Raw genomic sequence first — 20,817 nt, 5'->3', positions numbered from 1 at the left:
TTGTCTGCCTGCCACTGTCTGTGTAACCCCCCCTCCCAACCCACTCCAGTCTTTGGAATTAAAATGGAAGATAAATATTATCCAGAGCAACCGAAGAGGGTGTTGTGTATTTGTGTTGTGTGCTAGGAATACAGGCAAAGGGAATAGCAGGGGTGAAAGGTCAAGGTGGAGAGTGACATCACCATCAGGGGTTCCCCAATTTTTTTTTAGGGTCCAAGCCAAGAACCCTTACAGGGGGATTCTTCCATGGACCCCCAACAGCTCCACATAATTGTAAGGCCAATTAAACATTAAATACCCCTAACCGTAAAAATAAGGCCTGTATTGCTACTAGTTTTTTTTAATTGTACTTGGAGACGGAAGCATTTAGCATATATAGTTTTGAGAACTACTATACCTATTTAAAATATACAGGCAATTGTAAACATTTATTTGGATTGGTCACTTACTACTGTTTTTCCTATTCACAGCAGCGTTAGGTCTATTTCCCCTGTGAGTAAATAGTTTACTATACCGGTACTTGCATTTTCACAATTTCCCTTCATCTCACCTCACGGAGAACTGTTTGCACATAGATTCCAAAACGACATTGGCCTTAAAATACTTATTTGATCAAGTAATTACAAGAACCACAAAGGGTTACCAATAGACAACATTGCCCCAGACTGCTAGCCAGCAAAGGCCTGTGGGGGAAAAATACAGTACCTGCTGGAGCCCTGGATGAGTGCAACAAATGATGGAACAAACTCATGCGAATGTTGAAAAGTATTTTTATTTGCATATTACTGATTGTGATCCTTCACAGCAAAAGTGATTATATAGTCTGCAGTATATTGTTTTATACCGCAGGCCTGCAAGGATTTAGGAATTGAGAAGAAATTATTTTCTGTCTATTGTGCAGAAGTGAACCCGCACCAACGGATTGTGTGATTAATGAATGTATTTATTTTCTTGAGCTTCTGCTGTGGAGTGGAGTGCAAATGCAATTCAACAGTATACAGATAAGGAACGATTTGAAGAAAAACAAATAAGGCACAAAAAGCTCCCTCTTATCCAATTTGCCTGCGAATACGCTCCTTCTTGATGGCATTGACGAACTTCCAGGTTTCGACACAGTGAGATAGACAGACGTCCGACGGGAAGCCCGGATACTTGTCCTCCAGGCAAGGGTCCAAAATGGAAATCAAGCTTTGAACAGACAAAAACGTCAACTCACGTGAACAAAAACAACTACCAAAATAAAAAGAATGAAATGAAGCTCAATAAAGATTGTGAACTCCTGGTTTCAACAAACACAAATGAAAGCGTAACCCGCAGTAAAAGGACCTACCTCCAGTCAGGATTGCGTTCAAGTGGCGCATTGGGATGCTTAAGTGCCAGCACCAGCAACTCATGCAACTCCAGCAGGAAAGTATCAGTGCTGCTCCCAGAGCAGAAAGAAGTCAGCAGGCGGCGCTCTTTATCACCCAGGGCCTGCTTATACTCCTTGCACACTTTTTTAAAAGGATCCTGTAGGGACACAGTGGTGATCAAATTCCAGTGCTCTCTACATGCAAATGATTTAACATCGACTTGGAACCTCCTCATCCTAGTCGTACAGTTGGAACCAGACAAAAGACAAGTCCAGTTCAAATGTTCTCTCGCAACCAAATGACTGTCCAAACAAAGGAAAATAAGATACAATTCCATAGCTTCCGTTTTCTAGAGTGCTTGTCCTCATTAGGGTCGGGAGTGAGCTGGAGCCGATCTCAATTTATGTCGGGATTTATTGACAGTCAATCACAGGGCACATATAGATCAATAAGCATTCAATCTTATGGACAATTAATTTCTCAATGAACATTATGTGTTTTTGGAATGGGGGAAGAATTAAGCAAACAAGAAGGCCGGAGCTCAGATTTGAAGCCAGAGCTTTGTCACTGTGAGGAAGTGCTAACCACTACTCCACTGTGTCACCCAATGATAATAATACAAACAGCAGTAAACATAATGTCTCAATTAGGGAAGATATACTGTTTTATGCAAATTTGTCACAGTAGTCATTCATTTATTTATTTATTTATTTTTGAGAGAGAGCTCAGTATTCATTCGGTAATCTTACCGATTCAAAATGTCATCAACATTGCTCTCTCTCTCTCTTTTTTTTCTTTTTTTTGCGCGTGAGTATATGCATGTGCGTGTATGTGTGTGCGCGTGCGAGTTTGTACTCATTAATTCACCTGAAACCTATTAAAAATTCCATACCCTTCACCTGAACCAAATACTTCAGAATCACGAGAGTCGTGAAGTTGTCACGAGACCCGAGGAGTGATCAAAGAAAAGAGAGAAAGGTGAAATCCAGCACTGACCAGACACCACCTACTACCCACCAGGTTACAATCCAGAATCTTTCACCAACCCCAGAAGCATTTAAATTCCAACAAATTAGAGAGACCTCAAGAGGCCAAAGGAAAGACTAAAGGAAGGAAGGAAGGCTAGCAGAGTGAGATCCACAGACATCAGCCTCCACCGATTCAGCGACCAGAGGAAGAAGCAGATTGTGTTTGAATTGAGTGGTCATTCGTTTAGTGCATGTGCCTATATACCGCGGCTGGATCATATAGACTGCTTTTTATAGAGCTACTTAATTTTTTTAATGGAAATATTCAGACTAGACTGCCAACAGTCTACTCATGAACGACATAAACATCTTAAACATACCGACGTCAGTTTAAATGTGTAACATATAAGTGCCATCTAGTTCCTAAACGGCAAAACTTTGTGAGGGGCTCGAACTCTGTATAGGGTAGATGCAACGGGCTTCTGACTTCCGGGTTTTGCACATCAGCGCCATTTCCGGCCACTTCAGGCCGCGCTCCAACATTCGCACCCCCACCTCTGAGCTCCCAGGGCGTCTCAGTTCTCTGAAATGCTTGGGACAACTGAGACAGACACACTACACACTCGCACCCGTCGACGGGAACGCGCAACCGAGGGCCACCAAAGGCGGAAGTGCAAGTACTGGGACGCGGCCCACCCGTCGCAAACCGGAACCGGAAAACAAAGCTGATTGGAGAAAACCCGGAAGTCCCGCCTCCTCCGTGGCATATAGTCCATACAGAAATTATTTTTTGTGATCACCTGTACACAACTACTCCGGGAGATTGTTGGACTGCTCTACTAATATGTAACAATTTGTTTCAAGCATTATTACCCTTTTAAGCATCAGCATAGTTTCTGATTTGAAAGAGTTCAGCAGCTGCCACAAGACCACACAATGCTTCAAATAGCACCAACTCAGGACCTGTGGCACACAAAATAAAGACAGTATGACTGAAAGTACAACAGAGATGGTGCAAACCGGTCCAGGAAGGAAATTGGGCAAACAGGCAAGAATCAATGAAAAGTAGAGGCCACCTTGAGGATACATTCCGATATCTGACTTCCCATCTGCAGCACGTCCTCCATGTAGCTGGACAGCCGCATGTGAGGGTCTCCCCCGGCCATGGCGAGGAAGCCCAGGGCCACCTCCAGAGTGGACAGGGCCTCGCACGCCTCGCTGTAGTTGTGCAGCTCCACAGCCACTGCCAGCATGGTCTGGGCCGTGAGAGGCTCCTGTCGGCGTACAGCTTGTCAACGCTCGGCCTCACAAAGACATTCATGCGATGCTTTCAAGATGGCAGCCCAACTCACTTGTTTGACTTTCTCTTTGACGTCTTTCAGGATGACGTCATAGTTGCGCTCGGGCCTGTTCACAAGTGTCGGGATGCCCTGTGGTGAAGGGACGAACACGGGTTGGAAAGAATGCATTTGTAGTCATTCACTACAAATAATAGATATTTGTTCATCTTTTTGTAAGTGATATGTTGGGGCAAGCAGAACAATTTAATGCTGTTCCACTAGATGGCAGAAGATGTCATTTATAAAACATTCACGAGTGTGCAAAATATATACACTTCTGTGACATTTTTGTGTTCGTTGGTGTGCCTTGTCTCAATAGAAGTTGGGAAACGGCGGTCGTCAAAAATTGGTTGGTTTTTGAAAGGCAGTTTAGTAACACTGGTTACTGTTACAGCGCCGTCGTAGGCATTTCTGTGTCGAAAAAAGGAGGCTGTGTTCTCACTTTGAGTTGGATGATTGGTCTGCCCAGAAGGAAGCGAGTGAAAATCTGTTTCTGGATCCGGGGTAAATCGTACTCGCGAATGGTCTCCTGGCCCCTTTCGACACTGTACTGGGTGTTGGCGAGGACCAGCGGCATCAGATCCCTCTCCAGCTCGTAGTGGATCACGTGCAGGTCTGTCAAATCTACAGGGCTAACCTCGTAGCTGGGTGAGGGGGAAAAGAAAATTAGTCTTTGCTCCTGTCCTGGCGGCATTTTGCTCACTGCATACTGAGTTCATATAGAAAAAACTTTTCTTTTAACGTCCCACTGATGTGCATGACAATTTTACTGTGATGAATTGTTTAATATTTAAAATGTCAATTTATTAAGACTTTTGTTTGACAAAAGAGACATTTTCTTTCTTTTTTTCATATTTGAGTGAAAGTGGATGTAAGGTAATGCTGGGGGATAAAAACAAATCAAAACGTATTTAGTGTGAAGGAGAAATAAAGTAAATCATCACTTGGAGCCCAAAACAAAAAGCAAAACATGATCTAAATAATGTCATTGTATTTTGCTTTTTCTAACAGCAATCCCACTATCTTATAAGCAAGGGCAGAAGTAATATAAGGAAAGTGCTGAAATGTCACCTTAATGATCTAAAATAAAACTTAATGTACATTGTACAAGTGAGTATGAATATCCATGGATGCAAAAGTGAGTAAAGAGCGCCCTCACCTGGTCTTATCTCCCGTGTGACTGTCCACACATCTGATCATGTCATTGTGCATGCCGATGAGGTAGCTGACCAGGGCGGTGGAGCACAGACCGGGGCCATGCCGCCGCGGTAGCAGCACCTTGAGGTCACTCTCTGTGTCCAGGTCCCGTTGACAGAACTCGGTGGGCACACTTATCTCGTCTGGGCGACGACAATTCAGCGCAGGTCAGCTCACACGGTCGCGCTTGTTGCATTTACAGCGAGGGTGTTGTCGTACTTACCATATGTTGCCAAAGATGACCTGAGCTGATTCCAGGTCGTCAAGAAGGTGTCGATGTGTTTGGCATACCAGGTTCTTAACGAACCTGCACAAAGATAAAAATGTTGACTACATCGATGATTCCCGACCACTGACTTTTTCATGACAGCATCAGGTGTGTCCAAAGTATCCCTCAACTTTTTTTAAATTATTGATTGTAATTAGAGAGACGTACAATGACAGGCACAGCAATGAAATTCTCTAATCAGATTGCAGAAGGTACATAATTACTTGTGTATTCATTTGGAGATCAGCCGCAACCTTTTTTTCTAAGGTCATAGAAATGTGCTTTGGTGATGTTCCCGTTTTATTTAATAGTTTGAATCATGATTGCTTGATTAAACATGATGCCTACAATGGGCGTTGTTTTCCCTTCCTATTCCTATTCCCTGTCGCAATGGTGAAGTGTGGTGAATGGTTCAAAGAGTTTGGGAAAAGATCATCAACATTAAGTTGTTTTTGCGTTTTGCTTTAAAAAATAAATAAATAAATTACAAGTTAGACCATAGTATTCTCCGGTTAACAAAGCCAAAAATGATTCATAGCCTGGCCAAAATGTGATTTTAATATTTCTCAAATGGCAAATCTATCAGCTGGAAAGGACACTATACACATCTGTGCAATTGGAGCCACTGTTTCAGTAACCTGTCTGGCTGCTGAGGAACTGGGCGATGGTGCCGCTTGAATCTTCGGCGACGTTGAGAAACTGCTTAAGGAGCCCTTTCTGGAGGGTGACAATGTCAGGGAGGTGCCTCACCAGTCGCAGCTCGGCTTCCTGACAGTGCAAATGATAAAGTGATCAAGTGCTCACGGTCAAATCCTTCCGACAATTTTTTGATATCATAAGTATCAGTTCATCAAAACGTATCTACAATGGCGGAGGCACGGGGTGGCCCCTGCTTTCTTCAGGCTACCAAAAGAGGAAACAATGCGTCGCCAATTGAGAATTGGGATCCTCCTCATTGTGGTAGATATCGCTTATGTAGTGATCACTTCATATCAGGTGAGTCAATTACTCAATCAGTTAGTTGTAGGGGTGTTAGAAAAAATTGATTCGGCAATATCGTGATATTACAGCGCGCAATTCTCAAATGGATTCGATATGTGGCCGAATCAATTTTTAAAAAGACATTTTTTTATGGGAATATTCAACAAAACGTCTTACTTAGGGTAAGGATTCACACATCAAGGGGATTGCATATCATTTTTTGCCAGGAGCTCCACCAGCTGCACACAGTGTTCTCAATATTCTTTTGAATGTTTGCCATACCTTAAATGGCTTAAATTGAGGGCGGCAAATCCAAAATCTGACCAAGGATCAATACTACACAGACATGCTTTGGCCTCTCTGATTTAGAATTACCCCCGTTTTTAGTCAAGAACAGTGGGCCAGGATTTCATTTACTAACCTTGTTTAGAAATCTCCAGAGCAAAGGCAAGGTGTCTCTGCCATCATTCAGCTCCACCACGTGGGTAAGGTGAAGCAGAGACACTTCCTCCTTGCAGCTCCATACAGCAGAACTATGAAGGCAGGAATTGACGCGAAGAGAAGCCAATAAGAAGGCTGGATTGTCACTCAGTAGCCACATGATGGGATTGTCAGAATTTTGAGAGTCCGTTTGGATGGAGGTGTTCATTTCCTTCAGATGATTGTCCAAGTGCTGCGGGTGGAGAACGGGGAGGCAGCAAAATTAAAAACCACCACTGCTCACACTGATTATACCTCACTCGTCATCTAAACGCATGTTACCTTCAAGTTGGGTTTGATGCAGAGGCTCATTTGTACCTCCCATTCATTTCTTTCCACATTGGTGGAAAGGATCCACGAGCCAGCTGAAAGCACAGATAAGATCAAGGAAGGCGGTTCACAATACAATCACGTAAAAATGTTTCATCTCCCTGGATCATTTACAGATAATACAATAAAGATCAACTCCAGTAACCCTTAATGACAGAATAAAGTGGAAACCCTAAAGTACCAACAACCTTCGTTCCTTAATTCATTCACTGCCATTGACGCCTATAGACGTCAAAAATTAATTTTGACTAATTGATTTAACATTTGTTTCCACTTTTGTTAATGGTTAATCTATAAAAACCTAGAAAAAAAAAAGTCTTGCACATTCAAAACAGATATAAAATTTGTTAATAATCGTGAGTTATCTAGTAGTCATGCAATTAATTACAATTAAAAAAAAATTATCACCTGACGCCCATATTTTTTTAATAATCTTTTCTTTTTAATCTTTTTTTAAGAAGAAAAGATTATTAAAAATTAGGGGTGTCAGGCAATTAAAATTTGTCATCGTAATTAATCGCATGACTTTACTAGTTAACCCACGATTTTATATCTGTTCTAAATATCCCCCCAAAAATTCTAGGTTTTCATACTCTTGTTAACAAAAGTGGAAAAAAATGTTAAACTAATAGAAATAGTTCAAATGAATTTTTGACGTCTATAGCCGTCAATGGCAGTTTTGAGTTTTTTTTAGTCTTTTCCCCGGTGTTTTAAACGGGTTTGTGAATAATGATGAAACTTACCTATATTCTAATGCTGATTGCTGCGAAACAGAAACAGATACAAATATACTTTTTTTTCCTGATGAAAGAAGAGACTTTAATCTTTCTTTTGGTAAGTTTCATGTTTTTATAGCAATAGAACACAATATTTTGTGGGTATGGCAAAATCTGTCAAAACCCAGTAAGTAACCCAGTAACAGCCAGGAGTGAAGGGGGTTGCTTCAGTGAAAATGCCTGGGAGTGAATTGAGTTAATAACCTGATGTACTAACGTGTCTGTCTGTCATTCATCATTAAAATGGGCGTTTCCAATGATGGAACGCCCGTCTTAATGACGAATGACGGAAACATTGACAGACGCCCATTTCACAGAGGAATGACGAACTGACGATTGCAATGCGGTTTGGCTTAAAATATTGACTGACTGACAATGACCGAAGGCTCGAAATTTACTGACACGCCGCCCACCTTTGGTTAATGCAACAGGCTTGGCACACTTTTTATTACCAAATGGAAGGTTCGCCTGGCACTACACTCTTGTGGTGTTCGTATCTACTTTGGTGCGGTTGAAATCCCACTAAGTTTAACAATCTCAAAAAAAATTAAAATAAACCTTCACGAACAAAGAATGAACTATGAATAAATAAGTATTCACTCAAAGTCAGTAGAGAGACTGAGCACTGAGGTTTGTCTTACAGCTTTGCGGATGCTGGGGTTCCAGGAAGCCACTGATGAGCAGGTGAACAGCGCCGACAGTGTCATCTGTACCTTTGCCCAGACATCTACCAAGATGCTCCTTGTCTTTCTTCAGATGAGCCAGTAGAAACGAACCCGGCTCAGCGACTCGAGGTTTTATGATGGAAGCGATATTCTGTCATTGTGAAACAGACATCCATCATAAAGCTCATATTCTCCAAACATCTGCAGTCATGCTCCAAAGCACGAGGGACGACACCTGTGAGTGGCCGTAGGCACCGATCAGCATGGCCAAGTGGGTAAGCATGCGGATGAGTGTGAAGGGAAGAGTGGAAAGGTGCTTGGTGTCCAGCATGTCTGCATTGTCCCTTCGATCGGGATCGCCAAGTATGTGGCCCGTCTGAGTGCGGTCATGCCTGGAAACAAACAGCGCACAATGACGAATGAGAACTGTGCCGTACATGACTTTTAGATGTCATATCTCTTTTACCACACCATCCAGGATTGTTTACATCCATCCATCCATTATCTTAACTGCTTACAATTCAGGCAAATGACTGCTCATGTCTGTTTCTTAAACAGGGGGATTAAACATGCTGGTCGCATTATTAAATTTTGTTAACTGATTGTTAACCTTGTTGTTAGTTCTTGGAAGTGGACTTAGGGATAAGATTTGAACTATGGAACCTGCTAAAGAAATTAATTTAAGGATATTATATAAATTTGAATTAATCAATAAACTCAATCACGCAGCCATAGTACCGGAAATGGAAACTACTATGATAGAAAATGGTCTCAATGTTTAGTACACTATTAGAAATGCAACTAAACCAACTAAATCAATCTGGTTGGCAGCGCAGCTAATAAATTTCCCTCATCTGCGTGTGCTTTGTGCATTAGATGCTCGCAGATTGCTCCATTTATATCAAGCCATACAAACCTTTAGTGGATTTGGCCTTCATTGTATGAAAATATGGTTTGCACATCTACCGATTTGTCTTTTTATTTCATTAACCGATCCTTTGTTTTCATGCATTCCAAGAACCAGTAACTTTTAACAAGTTTCACTGCAAAACTGCAAAGTGAGGCGGAATCGCCTCCCAGTGCAGAGGACGTGAGATCGAGTCTAGGCTTCGGCCTTCCTGGGTGGAGTTTGAATGTTCTCCCCGTGCCTGTGTGGGTTTTCTCCGGGTGCTCCGGTTTCCTCCCACATTCCAAAGACATGCATGGCAGGTTAATTGAACACTCCAAGTTGTCCATAGGTGTGATTGTGAGTGTGGATGGTTGTTTGTCTCTGTGTGCCCTGTGATTGGCTGGCAACCAGTTCAGGATGTACCCCGCCCCACTGCCCGAAGCCAGCTGGAATAGGCTCCAGCACCCCCGCGACACTTGTGAGGAATAAGCGGTTCAGAAAATGGATGGATGGAGGGTTGGGTGGATGGCTGGATGGATGGAGCCGTGGCCTGATTGTTTACGAGTTGGTCACTCACTGCCTCTGTAGTTCTTTAAAATCCTTCACAGGTTTGTGATGTTCCCCACCAATGGGAGCTTTACAGTCGAGGCACATCTGTTTCTCCATGGGTCGACCACACTGGTCAGACGAAAGAGGGGGAAGGGACATACTTTTAATGTGAAAACAAATAGAATTGCAGATACAGTAAATCTTTGGAAGAGAATAAAAATCACAAACCTCTCCAACCAAGCAGGGGTGACCATTTGGACATGCTATAAGAACATTGTTAAGACGTTAATATGTTTTCATATGAATTCTCTTCAAAGCAGACAAACTCGATTTTTTTTTTTATCATAATGGTGTGATTTTCGTGGTTGTTGTTTTTTTGTACTTACTGTACCACGTCAATCGTTCTGAAGTGGCCACTAGAGCTTGCTGAGCCTCTGCTAACTTGTCCTGTGGCATTGTGGGCAAGAAGGCAGCCTATTGTGGGCAGATGAAACAATGACAATGTCAAAGTCATCTTAAAGGGGAAGTCAATCTTAAACATTTCTTGTCAATAATATGTTATATGTGACTCACTAGTCTCAACATGACATTCTGGTTAATATTACATTTGTGGAATATGAGTTATGCAGCAAAATCCAGCCATTTTTATCCATCTCAGGGGATGGCCATTTTGACACTTGCTGTCGACTGAAGATGACATCACATCTGCTCAGGTCTCAGGTAACAGCCAATCACAGCTCAGCTTCACAAAACAGGTGAGCTGTGATTGGTTGTTGCCTGAGCAACTCTAATGTCATCTTCAGTCGACAGCAAGTAGCAAAATGGCTGCCTTCTGATATTGATAAAAACTTTTGCTGCTTAACTCATATTCCACTAATGCAATATTAACCAGAATATTATATTTACTAGTGGGGCTTGGGGTTGACAGTTCCCCTTTAAAAATAAATGGCTTACAGAATATTTGATTAAGAAGAAAAAAAACTACTAAGTGTGCGTTTGTCGCCTTCACAAAATAATTGTATTGTCAAACAATAACAAGACATGTGCCAACTCGATGGTTAGCTTGAGCTTTTTAACAGTCTCTCCGAAGAGCAAAAGCATAGTCATGCTGTGAAGAGTCGCCATAACTTCCATTAAAAATCTGATTTAAACGTAGCTCCACAGGGAGATAAATTTTTCGGCGAGTATCTAACATGAGGTTCGACGGAATACAAAACATACCGGTAGGTGAATTTGCAAACGGTGAGGTGCGTCTAGGCGTTCATACGATGCATTGGGACCTTCACATTTTTTGGAGAGGTGCCGCAAAAGCTATAGAAAAACTTCTGAGGTTTATGTTTTGTTAAATTTTAAGATCCCACGTACATAAATTAATTAATGTTCTCTCACGAAGAGTTTGTGGATGCGGCTGGCAACAGGTAAAATGGTGGACCACTGCATTGAAAAGAGGTTTTTGCGCTTTAGTTTGAAGCACTTGAATTGTATTTTTTAGTGGAAGAAAATCATTACTGATTCATATAGAAAAGAAATCTATCACTAATAATTTTGTGGAAGGCAGCAACCACGAAAAAAGCCTAATAAACAAAACTATTGAAGAACACGCAAAACGAACTATACCACAATCTGACGTAATTCATGGTGGGCCTGGTTAGTAAAGCTTCCACATCTGTTCGCGATTACATTTGTCCCATTTTTTTTTTTAAACACATAAACGTTGAGAAAAATCTGGATTGTAGAGGTTGTACTGTACCTGCATGGTGGCAGGTTCCATCGCTAGATGTTGCAGAGGTTTTACAATATTTTGGTTTGTGCAAAGCAAAACAACAGCCAGGTGAACAGCCAATGCCAATGATGCACAATAGTCCGCGGAAGTTCCGGGAGTGACCTCCATAGGCCCGGGATGGTTGGTTACCAGAGCCCGAGCAAAGGCCTTGACTTTTGGGCTGGTAAGCCATTTGGAAGTATCGATGAATTTCATCAGGGCATGGAACTGCTGGAAGTTGCGAACAGAAAGACACAAAAAGTCACACCTGACCTTGCAAACACTTGTTTTGCGCTTTATTTGGGAATCTACCTTTGAATTTTGATGCAAACGTAAATTGCCATTTCTGAAGAGGGTGGTCACTTCTCTGTGCAGTGCCAACAGCAGGTACACCGTTGCCTTCTGTGGTGAAGTTGTGCAGTCCTATAAGGTAAAAGCCAAAACAAACTTGAAAGATTACAGTGGAGAAAAAAAACCACACACACAAAAGAAGAACAAATTACCTGACAAATCTTATCTAGGCAGTCCATTCGGCCCTCTGTGATTGCGTTTGCGAATGCATCTCTGATTTTCTTGTAGCTCTCCCCGTACAAAAGATAATAGTCAACGATGATGGCTTCTCCACTCTAAGTACAATTCAAATGAAATATAAGAACTCCTTTAAAAAATATGTATTGTTTTTAGGCAACAGTGGGCAAACATTTGTGCTCTGGGGCCACATTTGACTTTTAAGATTTGCTGGGTTTCGGGCAGAACTCCCTTGAAAAAGAAGTTCTTAATCTCAATTAGATAGTTCCTTGTTAAATAAAGTTCAAATAAAATAAAAAAAGACATACAGATGGACCAGCCCATTTTCAGATGAGAGTAAAGTATGTAAAGTATGGTTTATTTTTATAATAAAAATGAAATGTTAATTCTTTTTTACATGTATTTATAATTATTAACATTTTAATATTTGAGTAATTAATTAATATCAAACATGTTATCGTGCTGTATATGACAGTTCATTTTACAATACAACTGTTATTTACAAAAACGTAATAAAATTGACAAAATTGAACGAAAAATTTTGACAAAATTGAACGAAAATTTTTGACAACATTTATACAGTGGAACCTCGGAGATGGAACGTCTCGGAACTTGTATAATTCGGACGTCAACCAACAAAGGAGTAAAAAAATGCCTCGGAGTTCGAACATCCAAGCAAAGCAAGCTAAGCCGAACGTACCTTAAAAACGGGTAGCCGAGTGAAGCCGAGCGAAGCCGAGTAATGCCGAATGCTCACGTTACGGTAGTTCGATGCACTGTTCATTTCCAGTCAGATCGTAAATACTCTCGTGTGCATTTTGATTTTTCCACGACAATTTTATTCACCATGGGCCCAAAGAAAGACAACAGTGCCAGTGGCAGCAAAGAAAAACATACAGTGCTACGAAACACAGTGGAATTAGGAAGGAGATTATCGCGCTGTTGTAACTACCGTGACTACTTCTGTAAATACTGGCACGAGGACCCTTCTTAACTGTTCAACAACATGCCTGACGTTAAACAACGTACGCAAGGACCGCTTAGTAGTCTAACAATATGCAAACTCAGCACTGAACTCAAGCTAGCATTTTTTTTAATTGTTTAAATACTGTACTGTACTGTAAATGTAAAAAAAAAAAAAAAACATAAATAGAAATTAAAATGGGAATTTTCTGTTTTTAAAGCTTGGGAACGGATTAATTGCATTTACATTATTTCCTATGGGAAAAAATGTTTTGGAGGTTGAACAATTCGGACTTTGAACACTTTGCAGGAACGAATTATATTCAAACTCCAAGGTACCATTGTATAGATCTTAATTAGCCAATTTTAGGGGGGGAAACAATGGAATAAATATTACAGGACTCTGGATGATGCAAATATTGTGCCGGATTTAATAAGAGTGGGCTATATGTGTCCCCCAGGCCATACTTTTCCCACCGTTGATTTAGAGCCTTTGCTTTCATAGTAAAAAGTCAGAACACCAGACCTTTTGTAGAACTTCCTCTGGAAACAGCCAGTGCTTGCCATCCATTTTGAGAAGCTCCAGGGCAAACTCCACTCCGCGTTGGCTGCATATTTTACGAACCAAGTAGACGCGATACCAGTTGTTGCCACTGCGGCTACACAAGTTCACCACACTCTCTAGGAAGTTGTCGCTTTGACTCGGACCTCCTCCGTGCGGCATTTCTGTTACAATGGGTGAACATTGTTCAACCACGACACAGCAAGCAGCATCCTGTCATCGTCTTGCACTGCTTACCAGTGGTAATGATGGTCGCTGCTAAATCCAGGTCCATTCGCACTCTTGCCAACTGCTGCAGATGCTCCACTGTGACCGCCGTCTCCTCCGCCGATGGGCAAAGCGATTGCAGGACCTCTGTCACGAAGGCAGTTTCGCGGCGCATGCATGCCTGCTTGTCCGTGTCCGACCTGAACTGGAAACTCTCAAACATGGAGTCCTCCATGCGAGAACAAGATCGATAAGAAATTATCTATTAAAGTGTGTGCAGCGGAATTTGCCTATATTCGTACATATCCAACAAGACGGCTGCAGATTTTCTACATGTACTCTGACTTCATCCCACATTAAAAAAACATGCATGTTAGGTTCAAGAGAATTTGCCTAAAAGGCAGGTTTGAGTGTGAATCCATTATTGTCTATGTGCGCCATGTGACTGACTGGGGGGAACGAGGACAGTGTTCACAATATCTCATAATAGTTTAAAACATTAATATATCATAAACTTTGATCATAAAACAGTTCAAAATGACTTCAAATTCATCTTACAACACTACCAAGTTTTAGACCAGATCATAAAGACAGGAAATTGAAAGTAAAAAAATAAATATGTATACCTGCAGGCACTTCAAGTAAAGGCAATAGAGTTTGGTTTTGTCCTTTTCTTCTAAAATGAGGCACTGCTCGACAGCCTGCAGGTGCTGCTGCAGATAATCTTTCACATCATCAAAACTGTGAGGAAGTGACATTCATGACATGGTTAAGCAGGTCAAACACTTACCGATAACAGCGACAACTTTGAGCCCTTTCCTTCTTGTGATCAAAGTCAGCACTGTCCAGATTTTTGGTTACTTCTAAAAGATTAGCCTAATATGTTATCATGTGGTGTGAGTGATTTTTCTCCTGCTATCTGCATTATCGGGGACGATAATCATAAATATTAAGCTTGCTCAATATTCATGATCATACAACCTTATGTGTAGTGGTGGTAACCATCAAGTTGGCCTGAACTAACTCCTTGATTGTGACGTGAAAGACAATAGCCAATCAGGAGCAAGTGAGGTAAAGCATGCACGGTTGTCAGACACAAATACAGAGAACATCAATAACATGTCTTGCATGTCATTAGCCACAACAGAATAAAAAATGGCCAAAAGAAGTGCTTATGGCTGAAATGTACTACTTTCTGGCACCTCACCTGTACTTCAACAGAAGTTTGAGCACAACTGATCGAACCACTGGGTTTTTATCCGCAGAGTCATTAAATGGAGAGAGCACCTTGGTCATGATTTGCCGATCCCCTGAGAAGTTAAAAATATTGCAGAATTAACGTGACAGTTAAAAAAGATGTGTACTAGAGACGGGCATTATGAATGATTGGTCTGTTTACAATAGGCCTACTTGAGGAATTCATGCACAGTAGATTTTTGATTAATCACGTGTTGAACCAAGTTCAACGTCATCACAGGCGCTGGCAAGTAAGTCTAAACTAGTGTGTAGCCTGATGAGCAACATGGCTCCTCCGGGCTCCATATTACATTGGCATGAGAAATAGAAGTTGAAAGCATTCAGATAGCTATTTATCCTGCTGTGGTTGACAGTTCCATTTTGTGCAAATATTTTATTCTTTTGTTCCCCCAAACTGAATGTGATCTCAATGTCATCTGAACCTTTCATTGAATTCTGTGGTGTTGTGTTTGTCAATGCTGCTAACAAAAACAAACACAGAACACTATCTGAAGATGTATAAGATAATATTTAGTTCAATCAAGTGTTCATTTTCATGCATGTGTACAGTATAGCGTGGTGACAACATTTAATAGAGTATGTTGTACTATTTGAGGAAATATGATCGTGGATCTTGGAAACCCCTAACCTGAATGCATACAGTACACAAGCAAATAGGTACCATTAAGAATAGGAGCAGCACTGGCTTCCACCAAAAGAAAGGAAAGCAAGTGGTGGATGACAGCTGGGCATGGGGGAGAGTTGTCCTTGAAGCACACACTAGACACCAAGTCGATGAAGAAAGCGTTGCACTGACTCCTGAATAAAGCGTGTTGTTCAACCCGATACCTGCACAGAATGTACCAGAGGGACAATGAAAGCAGGGCATGCAGTGTACGGTTGTTTAAAAAATATATATATTTGTTTCTATACATTTTTGGAAATAACTGCTGAAAAAATTCATAAAGAATTAGAATTATCTAGTACTCAGTCATTGAGCTATAGTGTTAAACTGTCACTATTTACTATTGTAGCTTTCCTTATTTAATTTTTTGGGGAGGGGGGTGGGGGTCATTGGTAAACATGGCCAGTGACACACTTGGGCCCTGGCATGCCCCTCCCTCACTTTATAAGAACTTGGGCACCATTGTTCATATAAAGTTATCCAGCGCAAATGTGGCACACATTTAGCTAGTTAGCTATGCCTACATACTGAAAATGCATTTTCTCTTTGGCTAGTCTGCTGGTGTAGCCACTTTAGAGTGCCTTGTTGTTAGCTGTGAGTGTGCATTCAAACATGGCAGTGTTGTCACAAAATTTTTCCTGTGGTGTGTTATATTTTATAACTTATTTTCATTTCACTGGGGCTTTAAATTGTAACTCATGTTATGAAGGCAAATTAATTCATTGGTCTTTAAAAAAAAAAAATCCACTTTCACCAACCGTAAGTCCTCAGAGGGAACAGGGGTAAAGTCATCAGGAACGGCCTGCTTACAGTGGGGACAAACATACATCTGACAGGGAACCAAGCACTTTTTGATGCATGCGGCACAGAAGATGTGCTCGCAGGGCAGACAGACGGGATCTTGTGGGTCTCCTCGACACAGTAAGCACCACGGGACAGAACGAAACCTGGACACAGTCAAAATGACAGAAAAATGATGGAGTAGAGCGCAAAGACAATTAAAAAGACTGATTATGAGCAATCATTGCTAAAATGTACTTGAAAATTCCTTCGAGAGCTTCATTTTTGCAGGTTTTCAGCAGGCGAATCATCACCTCAAACGGCTGTTGACTTTTCAGATCAGAATTACTTTCTAGAGCCTGAGAAAGAAAAGTTTATTTCTTTTTTTATGGTGCCTGATGTCATCTATTTAACAGGCACATAACCCTCACCAACCTGGTTCAGAAGTCGCCCGTGTTTCAGAACTAAAGATGTTATTTCGCTCTGGCAGGTTTCAAAGTGCTCCACAAACAAGGACAGTGAAAATATCCGATTCCACCTAGCTCTGAGAAGTAGGAGTAAAAAAATGTGTTTTTGTTCAAAAGCTCCTTTCGTTAAATGTTGACTTACCGGACAATGCAGACAATCGTCTTGCTCCTGTCTTGGTAACCTCTCACACTGTCCTCCGAGCAGATCAGCTCAATCGGAAACTTGAGTTTGTTTACACGTCTGACCCATGCTTGTCTTTGGGCATCCGTCTCCAGGACTCTGGGCTCCATGTACTCCAGGCAAGCCAAAGCAGCATACACATCAAGCACCTTGAAGACAGTGCAATCAATTCAAACGCTGCACATTCATGAAACGCCATTTACAAACCCATCTACATGCACATTTTTCCATAAAATGCAACTAAGAATACTTGTTGAAAGACGCACCTACTGCATGCTTGTATTTTTTTACGCTTTCGCTAATACCTTAAAATGTGGCCCTAATGTCCAGCTCCTGAACATTGGACTCCGCCAACGCCAAGGCAGTACTTTGTCACCAATTCTGTTCAGATTTTTTATAGACAGACTTTCTAGGGGCAGCCAATGCGTTGAAGAGGTCCGGTTTAGTGGCAGAGGCCACTAGTGAAGCAGTTGGAATGAGAATTAGTTATAAAAGGATGGGGGCCCCTCATTGGGTCGAGAATAGAAGCTTCCCCAAGTGGAAGGGGAACAAGTATCTTGGGCTCACGAGTTTGGTAGACTGGGCTGGAGATTGACAGTAAAGTGACGACTGAGCTGAGCTGAGATGCAAAGCTCTTGATTTACCGGTCAACTACACCCCCACCTCACCTAAGGTCATGAACAGCGGGTCACGACTCAAGGAACAAGATCGTGGACACAAATGGCCGATATGAGTTTCCTCTGGCCTCTATCTAGAGATAAGGTGCTCGACAAAGGTTAGAAAACACTGAATTGAACTTCTTGAATGTATTTATTTAATTAAAAAGGGACAATGCACATTAATCAACATTTTACAATGTAAATGTGCCCAAGTTAGCTAAGGCCAGCAAATTTTAATTGGCAGTCCCTTGGGCGGATATAAAAGACAGCCTAAAATGAGTCATTAAAATCACAAATCAATTTCCAACAATATTACAATATTACAAGTACATTTTCTGTACAGTTGATAGTGCTTACTAATCTCTCTTATTCAATGAGTCTAGAAATTAATGTGATAAACCTATTACTACACACAGCAAAAAAATACTAAACTCACCAGCTCATCTCCATTGCTGAAATCAAGACTCCTTAAGAGGTCAGCGGTCACCTGCGGTTCAAGGCAGACCATTCTGGAGAGGTTCTGCAGTCGGTTCTTGGACTTGTGGTAGGCAGCATGGACCCATGGAAGTGCCGGAACCGTGTCCATTGCACCGAAATGCAAGCGCAGTTCATTGACGCAGCTGTTCAAAGCTTTATGCAGTAGCTAAAGCATGCAAATAGCAAGGATGAATGCATGTGTATGCACACTTTGTCCTAAACAGATGTCATCAATATTGCAAATACATCAACCTCCAGATCCTCTTGACGGCTGACATTCATAGTCAAGAAGAGAAAATCCCGCAGGTAGAGATGAAAGAACTCATACTGCATATCTGGTGTGTCTTTCGCGATGTACTGTCCCAATGGCGTTTTGGAAAAGAATTCAAGGAATCTTTGTTGAGTATGACCTAACAAGTAAAATCTATGGTTAATTAAAGTAAAAAGACCAAGAAAAGCAATTTTTCTGCAGTAGGCCATTACCTTCATTTTGAAGCGCATGAACCCAGAGATCCTCTAAGTAGTCCTTGATCCTCCCACTGAAAGGCATGCTGAAGGTAAAGTCCCTGCCTTCGGCTAAGTAGTTTCGTACAAGAATTGTTCTCGTCTCTGAGCTGTTTGAGGGAGAAAGTTGCTGAGAAATTTGTGCAATGTGCAAAAAGAGATCCCAGATTTGAACGTTCCAAAATTGCTGACATGTTCAAAATAAAATACTGCACTTTAACAACAATAATTCTCCAATGCTGTCACATATTTGTAGATCCCAATAACAGTCGAATTTTGATCACTCGATGTTGATTTTGTTCTCTTTGCTTTGCCAATTGGGTCTGGAATGTTCCCCCGCAATAAACAGGGTCCATTACATAATTTTTATAAGTCTGGAGTATTTTGACAAGTCTAAAACATGTTATTAAAATTTCGAATTGTGAAAACCACATACTGGTAGTATGTCTCCTTTAACTTTTGTACACAATTTAGAATATGAACGGATTATGAAATGGTGAAAACTTCTGCTTATTGTTCAAATTATTCAAAATACTTGATTGATTTATTGGTTCAATCAGAGATTGACCTCTGAAGTCCATTAGTGCTTCCAACCTACTCAAGCAATGGCTGTGGAATTTCCAGCAACTTGTCATCGGCGAAGATGTGTAACCACAGCCTCTTCACAGAGGGTCTACAGTCTCTCAATAAGATGTCCAGGTTTTTGTCAGTGTCAATGACTGAAACCAGTTGAGCCAAGACAGGGGTCACCACAGCCTGCATGCGTTTCCATAAAGAATGGCTGTACCGCCCCAAAATATTGGTTACAATTTTTAAAAGGCAAACAAAAATGTTTTACTGTAAAGGGACTCCACTCACCAAAATGTACCACCTTCCTGTAAGGCGTCAATGTTAGAAGCCACCTTTATGACCCAATCTCTTGTGGCAGATGAAAAGTTGCTTTCACTCGCTAGCATTAAGTAAAGACGCCTCTTCAGAGTTTGCAGGAAGTCACCTGCCAAGAATAAGGAAACATTAAGGGCACTGATGACAACCAGGAAACAACCAGAAAGCAAGATAGTTAAACTCCTACCTGTTACTTGTTCACCGTCACTGAGAAGCATCAGAAGTGTGTCAAGTCTTTGAGTGCTGCGGCAGCCACGGCCTTGCTGGTCTCTGAGCATGCCTACTGCACTCTGCATACAGCTTCGCACCAGTGCTGTGGTGTCCAAGACAGTGTCATCATCGCACTGCACAATAACAATATCGTGATTAAGAAAAAGCCACTTCAACCAGCTCCTCCGGTGGGATCCCAAGCGATCCCAGGCCAGGAGTGTCCTGGGTCGTCCCCAGGGCCTCCCGCCGATGGGACATGCCCGGAACACCTCTCCAGGGAGGCGTGCAGGAGGCATCCGAACCAGATGCCCGAGCCCCCTCAACTGATTCCTCTTAACGTGGAAGAGCAGCGGCTCGACTCTGAGTCCCTCCCAATGTCCCCCGCCTCCCCCGGGACAAGGGAGAAGTTCTGCCGCAGGAGGGTGTTGAAACTTTTTCTGACAGGGGATTTTGCCATACGTTCCCAGCAGACCCTACAATAAGTTTGGTTCTACCAAGTCGGACCGACATCCTCCCCCGCCATCGGAGCCAAAACACCAGCAAATGGTGATAAGTTGACAGCTCCGCCCCTCTCTTCCCCCCCCGAGTGTCCAACACATGCGGCCTAGGGTGTCCTGGTGCCAAGTGCACATATGGACACCATCATGTTTGAACATGGTGTTCGTTATGAATAATTCATGACAAGCACAGAAGTCCAATAACAAAACAACACCGCCAGAGTGTCTTGTCACTCGGAGCCCTCATGTTGGAGCGAGTTGGTGCTGAGGGAAAGTCTTCCGGGTGCCATGGCCTTTTATATGCACGTCCTGGGTCACTAGTGACTAGGGTTGGCCGTTATTCAAATTTTGACACCGTTTACCGTCTCCAGATTTCACCGGGGTGTACAGTAATACCGTTGCTAATTTTAGACTTTTTT

The 20,817-nt window shown here is 41.9% G+C and overlaps 1 protein-coding gene across 3 annotated transcripts in view; it reads right to left on the bottom strand.

Annotated features, from left to right (window-relative positions):
- Positions 1–754: 754 nt before the first annotated feature.
- Positions 755–20,817, bottom strand: part of LOC147181425 (E3 ubiquitin-protein ligase rnf213-alpha-like) — a 59,428-nt gene continuing 39,365 nt past the window's right edge. For 2 of the 3 annotated variants that reach the window (XM_086087466.1, XM_086087474.1), the window contains exons 35-68: positions 19,879–20,035; positions 19,665–19,800; positions 19,405–19,587; positions 18,786–18,916; positions 18,555–18,712; positions 18,262–18,468; positions 17,128–17,315; positions 16,954–17,062; positions 16,777–16,877; positions 16,497–16,685; positions 15,736–15,902; positions 15,025–15,127; positions 14,444–14,558; positions 13,848–14,046; positions 13,575–13,774; positions 12,061–12,183; positions 11,870–11,980; positions 11,546–11,788; positions 10,182–10,269; positions 10,024–10,058; positions 9,824–9,924; positions 8,593–8,749; positions 8,334–8,508; positions 6,869–6,951; positions 6,528–6,779; positions 5,764–5,893; positions 5,081–5,164; positions 4,820–5,000; positions 4,103–4,304; positions 3,673–3,750; positions 3,397–3,594; positions 3,194–3,283; positions 1,331–1,509; positions 755–1,188 (exon numbers count right to left, since the gene is read on the bottom strand). In XM_086087466.1, the coding sequence (XP_085943592.1) occupies positions 1,050–1,188; positions 1,331–1,509; positions 3,194–3,283; positions 3,397–3,594; positions 3,673–3,750; positions 4,103–4,304; positions 4,820–5,000; positions 5,081–5,164; positions 5,764–5,893; positions 6,528–6,779; positions 6,869–6,951; positions 8,334–8,508; positions 8,593–8,749; positions 9,824–9,924; positions 10,024–10,058; positions 10,182–10,269; positions 11,546–11,788; positions 11,870–11,980; positions 12,061–12,183; positions 13,575–13,774; positions 13,848–14,046; positions 14,444–14,558; positions 15,025–15,127; positions 15,736–15,902; positions 16,497–16,685; positions 16,777–16,877; positions 16,954–17,062; positions 17,128–17,315; positions 18,262–18,468; positions 18,555–18,712; positions 18,786–18,916; positions 19,405–19,587; positions 19,665–19,800; positions 19,879–20,035 (4,992 nt within the window). In that variant the 3' untranslated portion in view covers positions 755–1,049. The remainder of the gene's footprint in view (positions 1,189–1,330; positions 1,510–3,193; positions 3,284–3,396; positions 3,595–3,672; positions 3,751–4,102; positions 4,305–4,819; positions 5,001–5,080; positions 5,165–5,763; positions 5,894–6,527; positions 6,780–6,868; positions 6,952–8,333; positions 8,509–8,592; positions 8,750–9,823; positions 9,925–10,023; positions 10,059–10,181; positions 10,270–11,545; positions 11,789–11,869; positions 11,981–12,060; positions 12,184–13,574; positions 13,775–13,847; positions 14,047–14,443; positions 14,559–15,024; positions 15,128–15,735; positions 15,903–16,496; positions 16,686–16,776; positions 16,878–16,953; positions 17,063–17,127; positions 17,316–18,261; positions 18,469–18,554; positions 18,713–18,785; positions 18,917–19,404; positions 19,588–19,664; positions 19,801–19,878; positions 20,036–20,817) is intronic. The other variant, XM_086087482.1, reaches the window with a different exon arrangement.

This window comes from Leptonotus elevatus, chromosome 1 (genome assembly GCF_054856555.1).
Source record: "Leptonotus elevatus isolate MCC_2025b chromosome 1, RoL_Lele_1.0, whole genome shotgun sequence".
Classification (NCBI taxonomy): domain Eukaryota; kingdom Metazoa; phylum Chordata; class Actinopteri; order Syngnathiformes; family Syngnathidae; genus Leptonotus; species Leptonotus elevatus.
Note: the sequence above shows the minus strand (reverse complement) of the source record. Positions and strands in the feature narration are given on the sequence as shown.